At 45.5% G+C, this 21,995-nt stretch overlaps 1 protein-coding gene and 1 long non-coding RNA gene across 5 annotated transcripts; one reads left to right on the forward strand and one right to left on the reverse strand.

Moving 5' to 3' along the window:
* Positions 1-205: 205 nt before the first annotated feature.
* On the forward strand, positions 206-14,484 carry LOC121065853. Of its 4 annotated transcripts, XR_005817361.1 has the most exons (4): positions 206-339; positions 848-970; positions 12,128-12,914; positions 13,749-14,484. It is a non-coding gene; the product is annotated as an uncharacterized LOC121065853 (long non-coding RNA). The 4 variants fall into 4 exon arrangements; XR_005817359.1 differs by lacking the exon at positions 12,128-12,914; XR_005817360.1 differs by lacking the exons at positions 12,128-12,914; positions 13,749-14,484 and adding an exon at positions 10,704-11,291.
* Positions 14,485-17,780: 3,296 nt separating this feature from the next.
* FOXQ1 (forkhead box Q1) lies at positions 17,781-21,604 on the reverse strand. Its single transcript, XM_040548970.1, has one exon. The coding sequence runs from the start codon at positions 20,324-20,326 to the stop codon at positions 19,103-19,105; it is 1,224 nt and encodes a 407-aa protein (XP_040404904.1). The 5' UTR covers positions 20,327-21,604; the 3' UTR covers positions 17,781-19,102.
* Between the last annotated feature and the right edge of the window lie 391 nt (positions 21,605-21,995).

The following is a 21,995-nucleotide window of genomic DNA, read 5'->3' on the forward strand; positions in this document are numbered from 1 at the left end:
GTTTCAGAACGGTGCATGAAAGACACTATGACATTGAAAACTACACTATGGACAAAGGACTGAGCATCAATTCCAAACCATGTTTGTATAAACGTGGGAAACTACCTAAATGACCAACACCTGACTGCGGTATTGAAGAGATTGGCCTGAGGGAACATAAAGCTAGGAGGGGTGGATACAAAGGGCTCCAGAGCCTGATCAGCACAGCTCTTTCCAATGCACTACTGATTAAGGCAGCTGTAAGAGTGAGGGTTTTGAGCCTTGCAGGTTTTCTCTGGTTTGCAAGCAGAGGAGTTACTATACTCCTTGTGTGAGGCATTTAGTGCTATCAAGTGGCAGGTAAATAAATGCTGTATGAGTTGTAGTCATTTCCACTGGGTAATCCCCAAAGAGTGGAAGTAAAGGAATCGCCTTCTGTAGCGGGAAATGATCTGTTGGATGTCTGAGCCTGGCTGCTGTTTAGCTTTAGCAGTGCACAGGCTAGTTCTTGGAAGCAGTAGAGTTAAAGTGGAGTGATTCTTTTTCAGTGTACTGCTGTTTAAATGTAGTTAAAGCAGAGGGTGTGGGTAAAGCAAGCTGTGATCTTATATGTAAGCCTCTGAGGGACTTAGTGCAGCAGAGGAGGAAAAAGTGTCATGACTGTACAGTCCAAAAGGCTGAGATAAGAGGGGCAGTTAGTGATCTGATACTGTTTTCTAAGGGCACAGAAATAGCCCTCAGACTGCTTCTCCTGTTGTCCTGGGTACTAGAACAGTTGCTTAAGCCAAACAGAAAGCCAGGCAGGTGCCAGAGGGAAAGTGTAGGTGACCAAAGGGTCCTCATGGAGTTGTTCTGTGTCTGTTGGCAGTGAACCAGGGCTTTGAGAAAGAAGAAACAGAAGATGATGGCAAATTAACAAAGCAGCAGAGGAGCATTTCTAGACCAAAGAAGGCTGAACTAGGTTTGAAAGGGCAATGATGAGAATCCACAGGTAAGTGAGTATCCTGGCACCTGTGGAGGGGAAAATGGGGAAATGTTAGAAGGCCTGCAGAGAAACAGGACTGAGAATAACATTGTGGTGAGCTGAGCACTTGGGATATCTCTAGCCCTGAGGAAAGGGCAATAAAAAAAGAATTCAAAGTCTTAGATCACAGCCAAGGCTATGATATAACAAGTCCCACAAAGACCTGGCAGATAGATTGTGCGACTGCTACGTCAGAATAACATCTCTTGGAAGAGAGACAGGAAAAGAGAAGGAAAGGATTGCTCTGGATGCCAAGAATACGCATTCTGTCTGCAGAGTAAAATGATGAGCAGCAAGTTCATTGAATGCTTCTGGGTAGCAAAAGAAAAGACACACAAGTTTCCTGGAGGTCACATAATAGAGTGTAGGAGGTAGAGCAGAATCTTGTTTTGAGTAGCTACCAGGAGGATTTAAAAGGCAGGCCATGGAGGAATTTCAATAAAATATAGTATAAGAGGACAAAATTAATCAAAAGCTTGGAATGTGCTGAGAATGCTTAACTGTGTAAGAATGTGGAGAAAGCTGTAAAAAGATGCTATTATATTTCTGGCTGTTATTGCTTGGAGGAACTGACAAAGCATCTGAAGTGCTGAGGTAATTTATGTGAAGAGGGTGACATAGTGTTTTGAAAAGTATACTGGTAGAGTACCTGACCTCTGAGGATAGGACAATAGGCTTGAAGAAAGAAACCTTCAACGGAGTAGGTGGACTGTTTTGAGATCCATTGCCTTCTTTGATTTAGACACTAGAAGAGTTAGCTCATTTGGTCCCTACCTTCTGTGCTCTTTTTCAGTTCTGAGTCTCTCCATTTCCTTCTTATGTTCCCAGTTCTGTGTACAACTGCATGATTTATCTTCTTGAGGTTTTTGGTATTTCCCATACTAATAAGACACAAGCATTAAAGGTAAAACAAAGAACTGTACAAATAACCTTCACAGATGCATTCCCTTACTTAGAAAGGGGGAAAAAAGGTAAGGCAGCATTTCCTTGTGCTTACAAGCCCACCCTGAATAATTAATTTTGCTCTGCTTCATGCTGTCAGCCCTCTAAAGTGACTTCAAAAGATCTTCCAGTCTGTCTCTGCTGGTGTGCTCTGTGGGAGTGGAGAACAGGAGTATCCAGGTGTGTCCTGGTGTTATCTTAAAAGGTACCTGCAGGCTGCAGTGTTGCCTTGATTATCTCCACACCTCTACAAACATGTTGCTTGTTTTTTCTTAATGGGTGTGCCAATCCAGCAAGCAGTTCAGTAAATGGTTAAATTAAAACTAAGTAGACTAGTTACACACTTCAGTCGGTGTTTTTCAAGCTACTGGGGGAGAGCAATGTGTTTTTTTTCTTGCCGGATATGATAGTGTGTTTGCTACTACGATAGAGGCTTAAGAGTCACAAGGTGTGTAAAGGCTGGTGACATTTCTATTGGAAGGCAAACCCTTTTTGGCTTACATTCTTTTCCTATGAGCATCTAAAAAATTCTTTTGACTGAAAAGGTGCTCGTTTTTGTCTAGGAATGCTGGAAAAATTATATCAAGTTCTCTAATACTTTCATTTGTCAAAGTATATAGTGCCTAAAGAACAGAATGAGGGCCAAGTGTCTTCTACAGGAGTAGCTCCTCCTTTTCTAAGGGTGAATAGCGGAAAAGACTAAGCCTCCTGCTCTGTGTGAAAAATGGTTAACATGTCCAGAGATGGTTGCTGAAGAACAAGAAAGATTGAGTATCCCAGCAAAAAGCAGTTTGATGGATTAGTCTTTTGGGAAGTGGGAAGAGAAGAAAGTCCTTTTAACTGATGGGTGGGTGTGGGTTTTTGTTCTTCTCATGATCTTTGATGGCAGTGTGACTCTGCCTGGTGAGAGTATTGCCTTTGCTGGGTCAGATTTAGAAATCACAGCATCAGAAGATGGGGCACCTTCAGTGGCCCCATGGAGGTGAGCCCTTGTGCAGGTCCTTGGTGTGCCTGGTCCAGGCATGCAGACCATAACCTCTCTGCTGCTCCCCAATAGCAAGAACCAGAGCAAAGAGAATTACAAGTGGAAATTGGATGTTTAGGCAGGACCCCTGGCTACTCAGCACCATTATGAATTATGATATCTAGAAAGCAGTTGAACAAGACAAAATGATTCTTCACTGAAATATTTTGTCCCCTATTACTGCTGTCACAATGAATTTGCCAGCTGAAAACCGGTTCCTTCTGTGAGGCTACAGATAACTTGTGTCTGGAAAGACTGTGAAAGCGTATGTTGAAGTAATGTGCCTGCAGCTATGTAACCCTTAGATGAGGCCAGGCTTAGGGTTTATTACATGTATTGAGGGGATTGTGGGCTAACAGAACTTATGAAGCTGGATGGGCCAAGAATGCTCTCTCAGTCCTGAGTGACATTGTGGCTTGACTGTCAGACCTGGAGGTGCAGGTGTAGATGTGGCAACAAAATCAGGGGGTCCAGAAGCCCCACCATGGTCTGCTAGGCAGATGCATAGGTATCTGTCTAGCAGGTCTGCCCCACTCAGCTGAGGTGAGACCTCTCAGAATGGGGCTATAAAATTTTCTTTTTCTGGGGTGGAACAAACCTCCTTGCTTCTACCAGCTTCATCCAATGTCCCTTAGGTTATTAGAAAGACAATTAAGAGGTGTCCTCTTTCCACCTTATGATATGCAAGGTTCTGTTCATTTCTGATGTATTATGAGGTGGATTTTCTCACTCTTTCCTTGTGAAAGGTGTTGACTCTAGGCATATGATAACTGCTACAGAGCAGCGCTTCAGATGTGAGATCTTTGAACCATATCCTGCAGATTGCTCCCTGCCAAATCGATTTGAACTATTATTTCTTTTGCTGGAGTCTTGTGTTTTCCAGGTCAATTTGTACAATTGTATATTCCACAATGCTATTTTTCTTTCTGGCTGTAGCACGTCTTCTCCAGAGCCCTTAACATGTGTGAAGGAAGGAAAGATTCATCACCAGCAAGCTTACAGATGAACTGTCTCCCTAGGCTATATGCTCTTATTCAAAGGGGCTTCCTGATGGATACAAATAGAGTTAAGAGCTGTATTTGCATGTTGCAAATGTCAACTTTCTGTTAAAACAATACAACCAGTCATGTGTTTTGCATTTGTCTTGACATAAAAGTGCACAGGGATAGATATATTCACCTGCATCTGAACAGTTCCAGGCACAGCCTGCAGCCCCTTCTGTGACTGGTTGCATAGGTCAGTGTCTCCAGAGCTGAAATACTTAGAAAGCACCTGAACCCATATTTGGGAATCTGGATTGATGGCCAACAACTTTTTGGAAGGATGTAAAGCAAATGCTACTGCCACCAAAACAGGTGCTAGTTTTGAGTTCTCAGCTCTGACAGGGATAAATGCCTGCTTTTATTTCCTCTACAGTCCTCTGCAGCTTGTTGTCTTGCTCCACAAAACTCTGAAAGGAAACTCTGCAACATAGAAAATACTGAATGTCTGATCCAAAGCACGTTGAAATATACAAAAATCACTATGATGGGTTTTGGATCAGGTCCTGAGTAAACTAATTCTTGGATCTTCACCTCTGGTCATAATGGCCCTTTGTTCTGCCTTTTTAATGACTAATGATTGTTATAAAAAGCCTTATGTAATTTCTGGCATGGTTAGACATCATATATGAGAGGTGTATAATCTTAGAAATGCTCTAGCTAGTTTCTTGGGTTGTGTAACAAATAATTATGGAATCTTGCTGAGCCTCACTTTATTATTATACAGCTCCGGGCTCTTACCCCCAGTGGCTTTACAACCTTGTTAATATTTAAGCTATCTTGTAGCTTGGGTAAATTGTAATGACTTTTTTGTTACTGAAGCTAATATTAAACAAAAGAAGTTGTTGGGGGAAAGAGGAAAAGGTATGATGGATGTTATACTCTCCTGAAGGTGCTTTTCCTTGCTTTAATAGCTTTTGGCTGATTCACAAGTACAAATGAAATAGGAATCTCTTCCAAAGCATTCCTTCTGTGCCTCTCTGGATAAGCAGAAAGACAGCCTTGCTCTTCACAGTGGATAGGGTAATGGTGGGCATGCAAGCTTGCCCTGAAAAATAATTTTGTACAAAATGTAAGTGACTTAAATATGTTTTTTGGTGAATAAGACTAAAATCTAGCCAAAACCTGTTAAAATCAGGAAGTCTTCTGATTACAGAAAGTAGCCAGGCCTGCAGAAATGGCCAAAATAATTCAGCCACTCTGTTATAAAACAAGGTGGACAAGATAGCTCTTGTTCCTGCTGCCTCTGTCCGGTCCTGTTATGCCATGAAAACTTTCTGCCTGCTCCAATTAAAAAAATTTTCCAGTTACTTAAGATATCTATAGGTGCTCTTTAGGGTCAGAAGAACAAATCTGTGGTTTAATGAATACATAATTTGTGTATAATTAGAGTTGGTCTTCAACTGGGCTGGTGCTTCTGCTGCCTGCTCAGGTGGTAGACAAGGCTTCAAGAATGGTATATGCAACTATAGATGCCCCTGGTATGGATGGTGGGTTGGATGATTGCCTATAGGGTTTTCAAGCATGACTAACTTCATATAGCTTCCACAAGCATTTAGTCTTCAAAGGGAACTCACATGGTGTGTTGCAAGATCTATAAAATCTCATGTAGCATAAAGATGAAGGGACAGAGCCACATACCTAGTACTGATGGCATACGTAGGTCCAAACTGATCTGCCAAAGCTGGGTGGGGTATGCCTGGATTTTTCATGTAGAGCAGCTCAAACTCTAAAGGGAAAAAAAAAAGCAGCAGCAGGTGGGGCTCTGAAACAGCAATTACCACAGGAGAGAGGCTTTGATTTTTCTAATGAAAATTAAAGGTCTGTAGTTAGTAGCTGCTGGAAAAAAAAAAAAAAGCAATAGCACCAAGTAAAAATTACTTATTGATGGCTATTAATGCATCATATGTATTTGGATTATATGGATCCATGGTATACTCAGCTCTCAAATGGTGTATGTGGTTGAAGGCCTCCCAACCCTGTGCAGTTGCCACCACTTCTGCATCTCAAAGTGTTACAGTAGAGTTTCACAAATATGGTCAAGATAGGGAATGAATGTACTGTGACTCTTCAAGGGATGCCTCAGAAAGGGAATGTGATAGAGGTCTCTTGTGAGAGGAGAAAAGTGCTTAGAAAAATGGTTGCTAATTTATCTCAGCTGACACCTGTTTATCCAGAGCTCTATTATGTGGCACATTCAGTGTGATGAAGCAGAAGATGCTTCATTACATGACAAGACTAACTGTGGAATTGAACTGAAAAAAATGGTATGGGCTCAAAGTGATGGGACATTCCTGAAGGAAAAGTTCTTCAAGGGCTAGGGAACACAAGGGTCCTGTTTTGACTTAGTTATTGTAAGCTTCATGCAGGCTTAGGAAATGCTTTGGGAATGTGTTTACCTGCTGTTGTACATTCTTTAAGCTATGGAGAATAGCTGTCTCAGATGGGAGCCTGGCCTAAATAGGCCCCTGGTTTGATATAGGATAGGTTTTTAAAATTGGACATGTATGAAGGGATTTGAGAATTGCATGGATTCGTGTGAAAAGATGTACAACTCTTCTCACAATCCAGTTTGGTGTTTCCTGTAGTGTTTTCTACCAATTATAGATCTCTATGATGGACTCACATGGGTCAGAAATAAACTTGGGCTTTAAGTAAGATGTGTGAGCTGCATGGTATACAGTGGAGCTCTCTTGGACAGAGCAGCTGGGGAAGAGGTTACCTACCTGACATGGTGTGCTGGTGGTATCTGACAAGCTACCTGCCCTGCTTGGGTCTTTCAGCACCATTTGTAGGTACAGGTAGAGACAGCATTGCGTCTTAGGTTCAAATGAAATCTATGGGGTCATGAACAGTGCGGTCACCTCCACCATCCTCAGTGCAGGTGCACGCTGCTGTAAAGAAAGGAGACTCATTCCTTACTTTCTCATGTCAGAGGGCTGGATTCCCTCCTAGTTGTAGCCTGTGGGCCCTTCTCTGGTTGCAGAGCAAGAAACTGGATCTCTAAACCCTTTTTCATGCAAAATTTTTCATGGTACAACTTACATCAGTGAAAGAGTACTTGCAGGTTTAAGTTTTTACTTTTTTTTTTGTCTATGGGCCCTGTGTTCATCATTCAGATGTGACCAAGTTTAACCTATCCTTCTCTATAATAGCATACAGCTTTTTACCAAGATAAACTATTTCAGTTATTTAAGTAAATAGGAATACGTTTGTGCAGCCAGAAATGAAGTGCAGTCATTTTTGTCATGTTAGTGTAAATGGCAACTTGCCAAATAACTGAAACTTCTATTTGTAAAAACAATATGGATGTATTTTTCAAATCATGTGTTGAATGTCTTGATATGAGCTCTATTGAAATTATGTTTATTAAATGGCAGACTTAAAAATTATTTTTCATATTTTTCCCATATATTTTGCAGGAAGGTGGTAAATAAAACTGCTACTGAAGGGAATAAAACAAATGTCAGACATTAGCATACATGCCACTTCTTTTCAAGTCTCTCTGAATAAAAACACTTTTGAGTTGTTGATTTGTTGATATCTATATTTTGATACCTCAAAAGCTTTTTGAGACGTGAATGATTTCAAATAGGATAGTTTCTCCTAATGGAAAGTTCTTTTGGCTTTGTCCTCAGTATATTCTTTTACAACAAATATATGTAAATCCTATGTAAATACTATCAAATAATTATGTACAATCTTTAGAACAGAGTAGAAAGAGCCTTATGCAAAAACGACCACCAGTCAAACTTCTCTACCAGTCCGTGCATGTAAACATCTCAGAGCTCAGGTCTGTTTCCAACCTGATATGGATGGTTATCACATATCAGTGTAACTTGAACAGTAGTTAAGTTTACATGATAGAAAATGATAACATATCTATATCAGTGGGGCAGAAGGGAACCCTCGGGGTGGTGTGCTTAGAGCTGCAGAGTGATAAGTGTTTAAACTGGAAACTTACAAACCTGTTGACTTGTGACTGTGTTGTCAGAGCTGCAGCATTACCTTCAGAGGACTCTGTTATTCCCTCCTTTCTCAAGCTCCTTCCAGTTGCTGCCATAGATGACAGCTGATCATCCCAAGTGGCAACAGTGGTTGGTAGGGCTTGGGCAAAGCTACTATGCCTTCAGACAGCCTGTGGAGAGTAGCTCTGGTAAGAGGAGGATGAATCATCACTCTAGATATCAGGGTTGTCTGCAGAGTCTGGGCCCTCATACGTGAGGGGGCAGCTTTCCTCTATTTTGGTACAGAATGAGGAGCCATTGTCCATAGCTATCTAACTACTGCCCACTGTGATCCACCCTGGTGGATAAGAGTATGTGTTTTAAAGCTTTAGTGTTTTTTATGCCCATCTAGGACATTTGCTGCTGGGAGACCTGGTCTGGCAGATCTTTTGGCATCCAAGTGTTGCTCTTTGCTTTCACTTCCCGCTAGTTTCCTTCTGTTAATGGTAAGGATGGCATTGCATGAGCTTGTGGGTGTTATTGTGTGACATCCTTGAAGTGGCAGACTTTTCCTCTCTGTCAGGGGCAGAACCTTACAGAGTTCGTGGGCTGTTAATGCATGAAGGCAGGCACACTTGTTTCTTCAACCTATTTTTTGTTACATGCCTTGGAAAAACTGGATGTGGCCTTGCTTGTGGTAAGATCAGCACCCTGCAATTGTATTGGCCCTTCACAGTTTCTTGCTGTTGTGGCCTTAAAGATCTTCTTAATAAACTTAAGATACAGAAAAAAAATTATGTAAGTAATCAGCATTTTCAGTACCTTAAGATTTCAAATTTGGCTCTTACATAGGAGAGCTTAAAGAAACAGTGCAGCAAAAGATGAAAACATGGAGCAATTTATCAGATTAAAATTATTTTTTTGGCTTTATGCCAAAATGAGCCTCTTGCTCAAAACAAAGTTTCATGTCAGTATTCGAGCCTTCTAATTTGAACACTCATTTGGCCTTTTAATAATGCAGGGGACAAAAAAATACCCCCATCATGACTCTGGTTGCTCAATTTGGCTGGGGTTTCCCATTAGCTTCTTTCCCAGACTATTTATAGAATAGCAATTAAGATTAATGTATAGCTGCTCACATTTAGTTCCTGGCTCTACCGGGTTTTGAGCCACTCCCAACAAGACCTGAATGACTGAGGTATTTAGTGTCCAAGAGAACTCCTGCTGAAATCAGCTGTAGCTATCATGTAAATGTGTGTACCTTTAAAAGTTTATTTTTTTGGTATCATTAACTTTTTTTCTGCTATGGAATGAAATTATAAGGCTGGAGCTAGATAGGCAACATCCTTCCCAGTTAATATATGTAAATATAATTTCAAAATTTGTCTGTTCATGTTAATGAATAGGAAATCTTTCAAATAAATGGGAATTCATCATTGCTTGCATCTACTCCTACTAGCCCTTTTTAGGGCATATGTTATTGATACAATTCAAATGTCTTATACCAGTTACGAAATGGTAAAATACAATGATCGATTTGTGGTGTTCTTGACTTCCAGCTTTTAAGGGTTGTGTATATGGTCTGAGAAGTAATTGGTATCAGTAGAAACTGTGTGCACTGAACAAGCATGGTCCAAGATCAGTATATGCCGTTTTTAGGAATAGACTATTAACAAGTTTATGGATATCAAGTCCTCCTTTTAGTATCATAAATATTAGCAGTGCTCCTGTGCTGTACTTTGCATAATGCTGGCTGATTGATCTGGGCTATGGGGACAGTCTCCATTTGTAGGATGCTGCTCATAGGCCTTGCGTCAGAGACAGATGGATCGTGCCTATGAGAGCAACCAACCAAAATAAATTGAGCAGTGTTCAGTCCTGTTTTGCAAGCAGTTTAATAAGAATGAATGTGAGGGTGGGGGTACGGTTTTGTCAGACCTCATCAGGTCAGGGAGACCTATAGGCACCAGCGTGCTAAGTCAGGCTTCTTTTCCTGGTGAGGAAGAGCAGAACTGTGCTAAAGGGAAGGATCCCATGGCTCAGATTACTATCTGAGCTAGACTCGACTCTAGGTGCATGTGACTGTTCAGAAATTGCAAAACATCATTTCTGAAAGGATACTGTGACATTGTGCGTGATATCATACGGAGTCTGTCTTTTGAGTTGTGTCCCCTATATTACAACAAATTACGGTAATGACTGCATGTATTACTAATATAACTAGCTACCAGAAGTACCCCAAATGAAAAGTACAGCTTAATTTGTAACAGGTTTCTATATATACAGGTATTAAGCTGGCAGAAAAAAAATGACTTTAGCTAGTTTTCCTATGTACCTGCATATCTAGAACCCTACAATCTACATGCTGAAACATCTTTTCATTTTTTCCTCACTTGAAATAAACCACCTGAGTTGAGGTTGAGTCAGGACCCTGAAAACAATATTCTTTTTAGTTGCAGAAGGTTGATTCCTTCCCACAACTTGTTACTGGATGATGCAGGAATCCTATAGAAAGACAAATAGTTTGATCCTGTAATTTAAGCAGCATGTTTTAGTGGTATGTGCACATAAAATATGGATGTTTGATCACAATAGTCATATTTTTATTTTTGAATAATTAAGTTTAAGGTGTGTGTCCTGGATTTGGCTGGGATAGAGTTAATTTTCCTCCTAGTAGCTGGTAGGGTGCTGTGTTTTGGATTTAAGATGAGAATACTGCTGATAAAACATTGTTTTAATTGTTGCAGAGCAGTGCTTACACTAAATGAAGGACTATTCAGCTTCTCTCACTGCCCTGCCAGGAGGAGGCTGGGGCTGCACAAGGAGCTGGGTGGGGACACAGCCAGAACAGCTGACCCAGAATGTACCATATGATGTGCTCAGTTAAATAAATAAAAATGGGGGAATTTGTTGTTGTTGGTCTTGGGGGCTGTTGTGGTGAGCAATTGTCTTGTGCAGCACCTGAATATTTTTCCCCTTTTTTCCTCATTAAACCCTTTTTTTCCCTTATTAAACTGTCTTGATATCAGCTGATGAGTTCTTGCACTTTTATCACTTTTAATTTTATCCCCTATCGTGCTGGGAGGAGAGGGAATGAACAGGTGGCTGTGTGGTACTTACTTGCCTGCATATTAAACTGCAGAGATTTTTTTTTAATGCAGCACTATGTGAAACTATTTTAGTTACCAATTGCTGATACCACACTGACTTGAAAATGAAAGGTCATATGTTGTACCTCAGAATTACACAAGCTTCAGAATCTGTTAATTGGTGCAAACACTACCCCTAGAACTATTTATCCTATTCTCTTCTCTGCTAGACCAGCTTATTTGTCCAACTAACAGGCTCTTGACACTGTTCCAGTGTCTCACAAAACAATGTCAACTGATTGATTTCTAGCTGCTTCAGAAAGTTTTCCAGTCTAAGGAGTCATCTCCACACTGTAGGAAAACCCAGCATAATTCCCCAATGTTTAAATCAAACTAAGCAAATAGCTGTCTTTCACTTCTTCTGCTAGTTACAGGACTTTTTGGTCTTGAGGGGAATTATGTACAGCTTGTATCTAATTCCAATGGTACTGATGCAAGCATTAATTAGAAGTAATTTGGGTAGCCTTACTGCTCCTTGCTCTGGTTGTCTGGCTAGAGAAAAAGAAATAAGATAACATGCTGATCTTGTCAAGTCAACTGGTCAGATTTCAACCTGTTGTCTGCGGGGACAGAAATGATAACATGGAGGTAATTCTCCCTTGTTGTCGGTCACTGGGAGCAGTATGAGGTGGGGGAAACTTTTACAGCAAAGGGGAAAACCAATCTATGATTTTCCTTTTGAATAGGAAAATTCAAACCTCATTGCTCTGGTGGAGCTCTAACAATTGACCTTCTTGTCTGTACAAGACCCAGAGGTTGCCCATGCTTTCCTGGGGACTGGCAGTAATAGAGACATATGCTTATTTTGGTTTGGCTGAAGTGTCTGCAGAGACTGTCTCAGCCTGGGTGTGCTAGCTAGGTTAGGAGCTCTGACCCAGAAGTTCATATGTTTGCCTTTTCTTCCCCATTCAGAGGTGGTGTCTGCAAGACTTGGGCCGGTTGTCTTAGCGAAGGATGTTGGCATCAAGAGTCTAGTGCCTATATATGACAAGTTCAGTCTTTCTGTGCTCTGTGTTTTGTAGACTAGACCCAAGGGATAAAGCGCTTTTGCTTCCTCAAGAACGGCCTTGGAAAAGGACAAGATAAGGGAGGCGAAAGGGAAGGATGTTCCTCTGAACAAGACTGAAATACTACGCTGAAGGTTTTTTTAAGTTGTTACTACTGATATGGTTGGGTAATTGGAGTCTGTGTACTCTGTCCTGTGTTAGTCTGGCTGCTTGGGAAGATAACTTTTGTCCTTCTTTAACCTGCTGTTTCTGGAACTGGGGGGCGTGGGAAGAACCTGACATGACTCCAGGTATTATGACACAGAAAGCTATGCCTTCACTGTGTCTTCTGATTAGTCAGAAAGAGACAATACTACAGAGAAGTTCAGAGAAAAACAGAAATGACTAGGGGGCTTCCTGGACTGACTTATGAGGAAAAGGTGAGAAAGCTGCTGTGCATCTGTACAGTTCTGCTAAGTGATTAATGGGGAATGTGATGATAACATACAACTAATTGAGGCTTGTATATGCCAAAGAGAGGAATTAGTTCTGTGTTGTGTGAGGAGGATGAGTAACGAACACATGCTACTGTCCTGAAGATGGCTGTATGATGTACCCATAGCAACAGGAGTTGTTTGGTGAATGAGAACTGCATGATATACTTGGTTTAGGAATACCAAATAGTACTAAAAATCTGTTATTACATGGTGATGCAAATTAACTTTTCTCACAAAGAAAAACACTTCATCCCCTCATAGCTTCAGATACGGGATACTGTCTTGCTCTCAAGTTATTAAAAATAAACTGGAAGAAAGTGAATCAGGTAATTCTAGAAGCCTATCATGCCTCTATTTTCATAGATTCCTGTTAGAAATCTAGAGAAAATATTTTCTTTAGGAAGAGAACACAATTTTTAACAGCAAATGTTGTGGAAGGAATTGAAATAAACACTTGGTCATATGTCTGTTTTGAAAGGCCGTAGGTAACTTCTGATATCTTACAAAAAAAAAAGAATCTTTTCAAAGCCTTGAAGTAAGACTGTTGCAGCTTCTATTTAAAGTATGGAAGTTAATCTGGCTAGTTGTAACAGCTACTGATAAAAATACAAGGTTAGGAGATCAGACTCCTGGGTTTCTGCTGAAACTTTAAGATCTCTAATTCAACTTGGGAAAATCCTGTAAAATGAATTTCACAGAAGTCTTGCTTAAGAAATTTCTATCCAGTGCAGTAGCCTGGGTTACTTCAAGGAGTCGTAGAATACCTGTAGTTAAGCGCAGCTCGGCTCTGGCATGATATTGATTAACATTGCTTCTCCACAGCAGACTAAACCCTTTAGTAGTAGTAAGGGTAACAAACAAAACGCTACGTAGGAATGGTTACAAGTTGTTTATCAGATGCTATTAGAGGATTGCTCCAATGGCAAAGCATTGCCTTTAACTGTAGTTCAAACAAAGCTAAAATAAACCTGCTGGACCCTAAACCAGCTAAATTATACTTTAAAAAAAAAAAAGGACCCTTATATACTGCTTATAAATGTACTCAATAAATAGCCATGATCAGGAAACAGCTACAGTGGAATTTGGAAAATGTGTCAACCTATTTTTTTCTTTTGTGTACCTTTGTATCTAATGGTCCTTGATTCATTTCTATCTAATAGTGCCACGTACTCTCTTCAAGACATCATACTCAAGAGGAGAATTGTACTGCTCCAGCTTGAATATTCTCTCCTCTGCTATTAAGGAGAGGAAAGAACCCGCAGAAGTATTGCTTTTCCTCATAGCAAAGGAGGTTATTAGTATGCCATCCTGCTTGAAAGAGCTCAAATTTTGAAACATGTCATAACAAAGAAAACAATACCATGGTGCAAGAGCACAAATATTATGACAGTGTGTACTCTCAGTCCTTCCTTATACACACCCCCTCTGGCTCTGGAAAAGAGGGTAAAGGCCTAGTCCATCCAGATGTATGGAGGTTAAACTTCCTGAAGGCAATAACAATGTTTAGCTCCTATGCAAGGCTGGAGACTATGTAAATTACTAGTTTTTGAAACTGGCAATCTATATAACTTAAATAATGATGCATTAATATTGGCTTGAATGTCTAGGAAAGGCCAGGCTCTCACTAGTCCTCTGACTGATTTTATGACAGGGTATTTGGTCTTCATAGATGTCTCTTCTGAAGCTGGTTTCAAGACTTCTGAGAGTGTCCATGATGTCAGGACAGTTTATTCAAGAAGAAAATGTTTCCTCTCCAGAACATAAATGAAAGATGGAGCCATATTCACCCCATTATTAAAGAGCTATTGCAGTACTCAGCAAAGTTGCAACAGGATACAATCACCCTTGCCAAAATCACAGCTGTAGCGTGTTGAATTTGGCTGGAGGTGGATTTCACCTTTGGTTTTATGTCTACTTCAGACTTAAAAGGCAAAAAGCCTGGCACAATAAATGAACTCTTGTCTGTTATTAAAATAAACGCCTTCCCCGGCTCCATGAAGAATTGTGCAAAATCTGGGCTTTGGTTGAGAAGCTCTACCCTTCCATATGGGGCTGTGGATATTCTCCTTACTTTTGTGTAGGAAGTTTCACCTTGGACTTATGTTGTGGTGTGAATGATGGGGGACCTGTAAATCCAGGTCTTTTCTGTTTCTAAAACTTCCTTGTTAAGGGTCTTCTGTGCCTGATGCACCCTGCCACTAGGAACCCCCATTTGGAAAAAGTTTGGGTCAGAAGAACTGGACAGGATCCTGAAGCAAATTGATGTCCATCTTCTGTCACTCCACTCAGCAACCAGCATGAAATTAAGCTGGTACCAAGGCTGCACTTCTGCTTAGAGGCTATCACCAGAGATCTGTATTGAACTGGGTCTTGTAGCTAGTGCTGCTGTGCTGAGATGGCTCTTGAATGAAGTGGCTGCTTTGAATGGACTTCTTCCTGAATAAGGATTAGGGATACTAACGGGCATTTTATCCCATTTTATGGGTCATTGGTTGTAAAGGCGAAAGCAAGTTTCAGGCTTCATCAGATGTAGCTGGTGAATGGGGTTAGATAATTTGATAGGAAAATAACACAAAAGGCTGCTCAACTGACATCTCCCAAGTAAGGTAAAGGAATAAAACTTTTGGCCTCCACCACAGAAGAGATTATAAAGGTGTATTATTGTATCTCCCTCCTGTGTGGGTTCTATGCAATACATACGAGCAGCTATCCACAGATCACTTTTGCAAGATTTTTTTCAGTGAGTTTATGTTTGGCATCTGTTAATTCTTGAAGTGCATGAAGTTCTTAAATCTTTCCTTTGTAGTTGGGTTTAATCCATGAAGGAGGAAATTATGCAGTTCTACTGCTCAGTAGGTTAAAATTCTAGGAGGTTTAAGAAAGTAGTTAGGACCAACATTATTCAAGTAACTGGTTTTAACAACTACCTAGTTCAGGGTTTCAAGAGGAGGGGGAAACTCCCTGAAATGTTTGAAAATGTTTTGGCTGTCAGGTATCACTTTTTTCCTCTTTAAAACACAGTAAGGCATTCAGGAACTGCGAGAGATGAACTTGTTGTGAAACAAAGTCTCAAACATGATATATTTATTTGGTAATACGGATCTCTTTTAAAAAAAATCCAGTTAAAACCAGGACTCGGTCTGGACTGGAATTCACTGGCAGTTCTGCTTGGGCTGGGGCTTCCACTGAGGGCGCGCACAGACTGGGGAGTTTGGAGCTGTCAGCATGTTTTTTATTTTGCAGAGCCTCTTGTACACAGATGAAATTTTTATACTCCCTCCCTCTTCCAGCAGGGTTTTCTGTGCCACTGACACCAGCTGTGCCTGTGCAGCGTGTAAAATCCTCTCCTGTATCCCAGACTGTACCCACCCAACCATGTCTCATACTCTGGGTGATGTAGACCTTCATGGGGCTGGAAGAACATAGCATAGAAGTATTGGTTTACTGCTGACATGTCAAATATCAAAAGGAGAAAGGCTTTTTCTCTGTTCTGTCATCCTGATTTATTAGACGTTAAGAAAGACAAAGTGCCCAGACATACAAACCTCGCTGTTTTGGAAAGGTCTGCGAAATGGTTAATTTGCTTGTTCCACACAAAAATGTAAAGTGTCGGTTCTCTGATTACCTGCTGCTGGAAAGTGTTTGGACAGGTGCTGCGTTTCACCAGCTGTCTGTCACAGCTGACAGCACGGATTTATGGCCAGGCACCAGCCCAGGCCTCCTTGCTCTGCTCCGGCCGGGGGTCCCAGCAGTGGGGCGCCCCCGAGGGCTGCGGGACCGGCCAGGGGCACAGCCGAGACCCACCCCGCTTCTTCTTCTTCCTCCTTCATCCCTCCCGGTAAATTCACTTGCTTGTGAACCAACCCCTCCAGCTCCCTTGCTCAGAAACGCGGCATGGATTTAAGCACCCTCACGAGGGAGGAGATTTCCACCCGGCGGGGGAAATTCGCCCCTCGTCTTCCTCTTCAGGGATGGGGAGAGGAAACGATGCTCCCCAACTCTTCTGCTGCCCCGCTGCTGGATGCTGAGCGGGGAAAGGGGGAGGCAAAACCCTGAGCACTGGCACTGTGCCGGGACCTGTGCTTCCCGGAGCATCCAAACTTCTCAGATGCCTAACGAGCTCTGTGGGCTTTTTTTTTCTTTTCTTTTTTTTTTCTTTTAACTACTTTTTACTAGAAAGGGTGCTTTTCTCGACGGAAAAAGCCGATTGCCATCCTGTTGCTACATATTGCTACTCACGCCTGCATACATCCGATTAAATCCGCGTTTGTGGCTGTAATACGAAATTCCCCGCTCTGCCAAGGTGCTTTTAACATATCCTGAAACCTGGCCGCTGCAGGTCGACAACACCAAAAGCTGCTAGCAGTTGTCTGCTGACGACTCGTACGGGCTCCTATAAAGGAAGAGATGTTACAATGCCTGCTCGAGGAAAGGGTAGATTATAGAAGGGCAGATTAATATTTGCACAGAGCCTGGAAGGCAAAAATGATGTCGAAATGCTAAGTGTGTGTGTGTGTGCATGTGTGTGTACATAAAAACCAATTCCTTCAAGGGTTGGATTACTTAATACATTAGTCACTAATCTCTCGCAGTGTTCTGATGAATGTTATGGTCTGAGCTAAACACACCGTGAAATCTGCTTCAGCTTTATTGAAACAAGTCGGGGTTTTCGCGGGCAGATCGTTCTGTTTGAAGCTTTCCTTTCCGAGCCCACCTTTGCTATTTTGCAAAGTTTTTTGCGGGTAGGAGAGGAGCTATGCCAGGGCTGAACCCCGGCGCTGAGGGAAGAGGAAGTGGGGGGAAAAGCCCAGGGTCCAAAAAAAAGGGTTCTTAGAAAACAACCAGCACCCGAAATCCTGCTTGTCATCGTTTGTTTCGGGGATCCATGGTTACAGAAGACTCGGGGGGATAAAAGCCCGCCGGTTTTCAACCCTTATTATTATTATTATTAAGGCAAACAAACCCCAGATGACCATTTCAGAGCTTGTAAAAAACAAAACAAAAACAAAAAGACACGAAACTAAACAAAAACCCCAACCCTGTGAGTTCGGGGACGCTGGTAGCCTCTAATTCAGTACCACGGGCAGTTAAAAACCAATCCTTCCCTTTTTCCGTCTCGGTCTCTCTGAGGCTTTCCCTGCTCACTTCTGGCGATACGAAACAGCCTTAACACAACACGCTTCGGGAGAAGGCAAGGTGTGAAAACTTTTTTTATTACCGGCGAATACTCCAATAGAGCTCAGGCTGCTGCGTTTTCGCCCCCTGTAGATGCCAGGCCGTGCTAACGACCTTCCTGCGGCGGGTTTGCTTTGCACCAAGAGATGACAACAAGATTGCCTTTCGCCTGCTGTCCTTCGTGAAACAATAATAATAATAACAATGATAAAAAACGGCAGGCAGATGCGCCGAACTTCCGCACGCTGCAAGCCTCCCCCGGTTTGGGCAGCCAGCCCTTATTTTTTCGCAGGGCTGAAGAGCAGCGGGGCAAGGCGATTTGACGCGAGGAATTTAAGGACTTCCAAAGCTGGAGGCAGTCCCTGAGCCGGGGGGAGAAGCTCCCTCACCTCCTGCGGTCCAAATAGCGCGGGGGTCCCGCACGGGTGACCCCAGCAGCCTCCCTTCCCAGCACAGGCACCGTGCTCTTCTTCTTAGCGCAGGCTTTACCTGGGGAAGGCTTTTATTAGGGGAGAAGAGGGGAAAAAAAAAGAAGGAACATCGTGGCCGAGCATCAGTAAAATGCACACGCACATCTATTATATACAAACACGAAAATAAAATACGAAAAACATCACTCTTTCCAGTAGCAGGGGTCGTGGCCTTAAGTGTAGGGCTCCAGCCAGCAGGGGTGCCAACGACTGGCGTTTCCCTGTCCCCCCTTCCCCCGAGCAATAATTAATTAATTAAAAAAGCCGCACTCTCCTCGTGTGAAAAAACAAAATAAAATTAAAAAAAAAACACTACTTTTATAAATAATTTAATGTCTTCCCTTTCCACGAAATGCTAGTTGCCGGACAGGAGAAAAGGCTTCTTTTGGCACAGTGATGCTTTGCAGTACAGACCCTACGGCTCCGCAGCAGCCCCCCCGACCCCCCCTTTCCCACCCTCCCACCACCCCCTCCCCGCCTTCCCGAGTGCACAGCGCGACCCCCGGCTGCCGCCACCGCGGGGACAGCCCCTGCTGTCACCGAAGGCGTCGGTGGCGGGAGGTGCGGGGACAAAAAAAAAAAGGGGGGGGGGTGTCCAAAGGGGAAGGCGAGGGAATGGCTGAAGTCAAGTAGTCTCGACAAACAGTAAGAAGCACTTGAGGCTCATGGCTACGTCCGAAACGGCACGTTTGGGGCCGATTTGGGTTGGGTTGACGCGAACCCGCTGTCATTTCTCTAAGGCACAGTCACCGAAGGCTTTCGCTTGGAGGCTTTGGGCGCTTCTGGGGCTAAAGTGCGGGATCCAGAGCCTCCTCCTCGCCCCCTTCCCTGCTTCCCCTCGCGGGGCAGACGGGGGGGGGGGGGCTCCATTAAGCCAGGGGGGTCTCCACGGCGTACGGCTGGAAGGCGGCCGAGCCCCCGGCGGCCGGCTGCACCCGGAGGGGGGCGTACAGCGGGGACCCCGGCTGCGGTCCCCCCCGGCCCCCTTTGTGGAGGCCGGCGGGGAAGAGCGGCTCCGGCGGCCGCTCCCCCGACGGCTCCCCGCGGGGCAGCGCCTGCCGCCCGCCGTGCAGCAGCAGCGGCGGCGGCTCGGGCAGCCCGTAGGCGCAGAGCTGCAGGAGACCCCCCCCGTAGAGGGCGGCGGGGGGGGGCTGCGCGGCCCCCGGGTAGGGCAGCAGCGGGTAGGGACCGGCCAGCAGGTGCGGCGGGGGCGCGGGGGGCGCCGGCCACACGAGGCGGCCGTGGGGCCGGGGCTGCGGGGGAGGCTGCGGGGGGGCGCGGGGCCCCGGCGGCCTCCGGAGGAGGCTCTCGATGGCGAAGGAGCTGGAGAACTTGGCGGCGCCGCTCGCTGTCGCCGCCTCCTTCTTAGCGCCGGGGCCCGGCGCGCAGTTGCAGGGCGAGGAGGCGCAGCAGCACCGCGGGGAGCCGCCGGGGGACGCGGAGCCCGCTCCGGTCGCCTCCCCCGGTGGCGGCGGCGGCGGCGGTGGCGGCGGGGCGGCGACGGGGCGGGCGGGCGGCGGGGCGGCGCGGCTCAGGCGCTTGCGGCGCCGTCGGAAGACGCCGTCGGCGAAGGTGTACTCGCTGCTGGGGTTGAGCATCCAGTAGTTGTCCTTGCCCCAGGGCCGCGCCGGATCGCGCAGCACCTTGACGAAGCAGTCGTTGAGCGAGAGGTTGTGGCGCACCGAGTTGCGCCAGCCCGTGTAGGCGCCGCGGAAGAAGGGGAAGCGGCTCATCAGGTAGTCGTTGATCTCGGCTAGGGTCAGGCGGCCCCCGGCGGAGTCCCGGATGGCCATGGCTATCAGCGCGATGTAGGAGTAGGGCGGCTTGGGGCGCCGCGTGTAGGGCTTCCCCTTGGCGCTCTCGGGCGGCGGCGGCGGGGGTGGCGGCGGCGGAGGCTGCTGAGGGGCCGGGGGGGGCTGCTGCGGGGGGCGCCCCGTCCTCCCGGACCCGCCGCCGGGGCTGTTGGCGGCGCAGTCGCCGTCGGAGCCCAGCTCGCTGTCTGCCGGCGCCGGGGAGAGGGAGCCGCTGCCTTCCTGGTCGCTGCCGGCGCTCAGCTTGTCCTCGTAATGCTGCGAGAACACCTCCAGCTTCATGGCGCCCCGCGGATCGGCCGAGGGGGCGACCCCCGCCCCTCAGTGCGGCCCCGACGGCGAGGCCGGGGGGGAGGCGGCGGGGCCGGGCGAGGCCGGGGCGGGGGGGGGGCGGCTCTGGCCCCGCACCGCCTTGGACAGCTCCGCGGAGGCCGGACGGGCACCGCTCCCCGGGCAGCTAGGCGGGCACCGGCACCGGGACCGGGATCGGCACCGGGGTGCTTCCGACGGCTTCCCCCTCCGCGTCCTCGTCGCCCTGCGATGCTGCCGCTCTCTCCGTCCCCCTTGTCGCTACGCGGCTTGCTCCATAGGGCCAGAGGAGAGCGGGTCCCCGCGGAGGGCCGGCTGCCGGGGCTCCTCTCTGCGCCCCCCCCCCGAGCCCGGTGGTCCTCGGGGCGCTGCAGCCGGTCCCGTCTGGCGCTCCCCGGTGGCGGGGCGATGCTCCGGAGGGCCGCCGGGGTCACTTGCTCCGCTCTCTCCGGCTTCCTCCTCGCCGCTGCGGGTCCCCGTCAGCGCCGGGCAGCCGGGCCGGCTCCTCGCTGCGGCGCGGGGAGCAGCCGGGTTATTAGGGTTATTAGCGTTATTGTCATTATCTCTCTCTTCCCCTGTGGTTCTGTGTCTCTTCACCACTTTCAGACCAGCCCATTATAACGCCGGCGAGAGGCGGAGCTAGGAAAAAGATCTGAAACGGTGGTGGGTGGAGAAGCAAGGTAGCAAAGGTGGGTACGCACTAATAAGCCGTATCAGAGTCGTAATTAGCCGAGATGACAGCGAGGTCTTGTTGGAAAGTTACTTTACGAAACTTGTTTGCATTTTCTCCTGCCAGGTTCCTCCCCTTCCCGGGCATTTCGAACGAAGCGGCTGCTCGGCGTGACTTCGCATCGCCGGGCCCGCCTCCCAGGTGTAAAATGCGGAGCGACTTATAGGTGGCAGAGCAGAACCTGGTACGCGCCGTGATTTATTTCAATAGCGCTGCATAGAGCAACAAGTTGTAATGTGACAGCTCAACAACCTATTGGAAAATAACACGCTGCTCCGCAGCTGGGAATTCCTCATGATTTATGTAGCCCGACAAAGTCGTTTCAGTCCTGGCCCCTCTTTCCTTCTGTCGTAAGCACGCCCTGTGTAGGGGTAAGATGTGAACAGGTAGGCAATGCTGTGCGCTTTCGCCGCGGGAGAGAAGTAGTCAAAACCTTAACCTCAGTTTTAGGTGTGCTACTGTGCATATAGTAGCGTTGCTTGATCTCTTCCGGATGTTTGTAATGTTATAACTAACTGTTGCTCTCCAATAAAATCTTTATTTTTAATTATTTATTTATTTATTTTAAGTGACTTGCTGTAATATTTTTTTAACATTGTGGATCTATAAATTTTCTGTAATGCCTGGCACAAAAGTATTCTGTAATTCTATCTAGATGCTTTTTTTTTTCTAGAAAAAGTGACCTTGACTTTTCTGCTTAATTGTAGCTTTGCACTTGCCAGGGTCTTAGGCTCCTTCAGAACTCAGAAGTTCGGTCCTCTTTAGCAGTATGTTGGACAGAACAGCTCAATGAAGAGAGCAAGACGGCAGTAACTTCTCTGTAAACTCTCTGTTCAGTCCTACCCTGCTCTTCATTCAAAGTCAGTTGCAAAACCCCATTTGACTTCCTACAGCAGTAGTGCTAGTATCTGC

The sequence above is a fragment of the Cygnus olor genome, chromosome 2 (assembly GCF_009769625.2).
Source record: "Cygnus olor isolate bCygOlo1 chromosome 2, bCygOlo1.pri.v2, whole genome shotgun sequence".
In the NCBI taxonomy this organism is placed as follows: Eukaryota; Metazoa; Chordata; class Aves; order Anseriformes; family Anatidae; genus Cygnus; species Cygnus olor.

What these genes read in the sequence shown, in the direction of transcription:
- FOXQ1 (XM_040548970.1), bottom strand. Translation starts at nt 20,326, where the DNA reads ATGAAGCTGGAGGTGTTCTCGCAGCATTACGAGGACAAGCTGAGCGCC.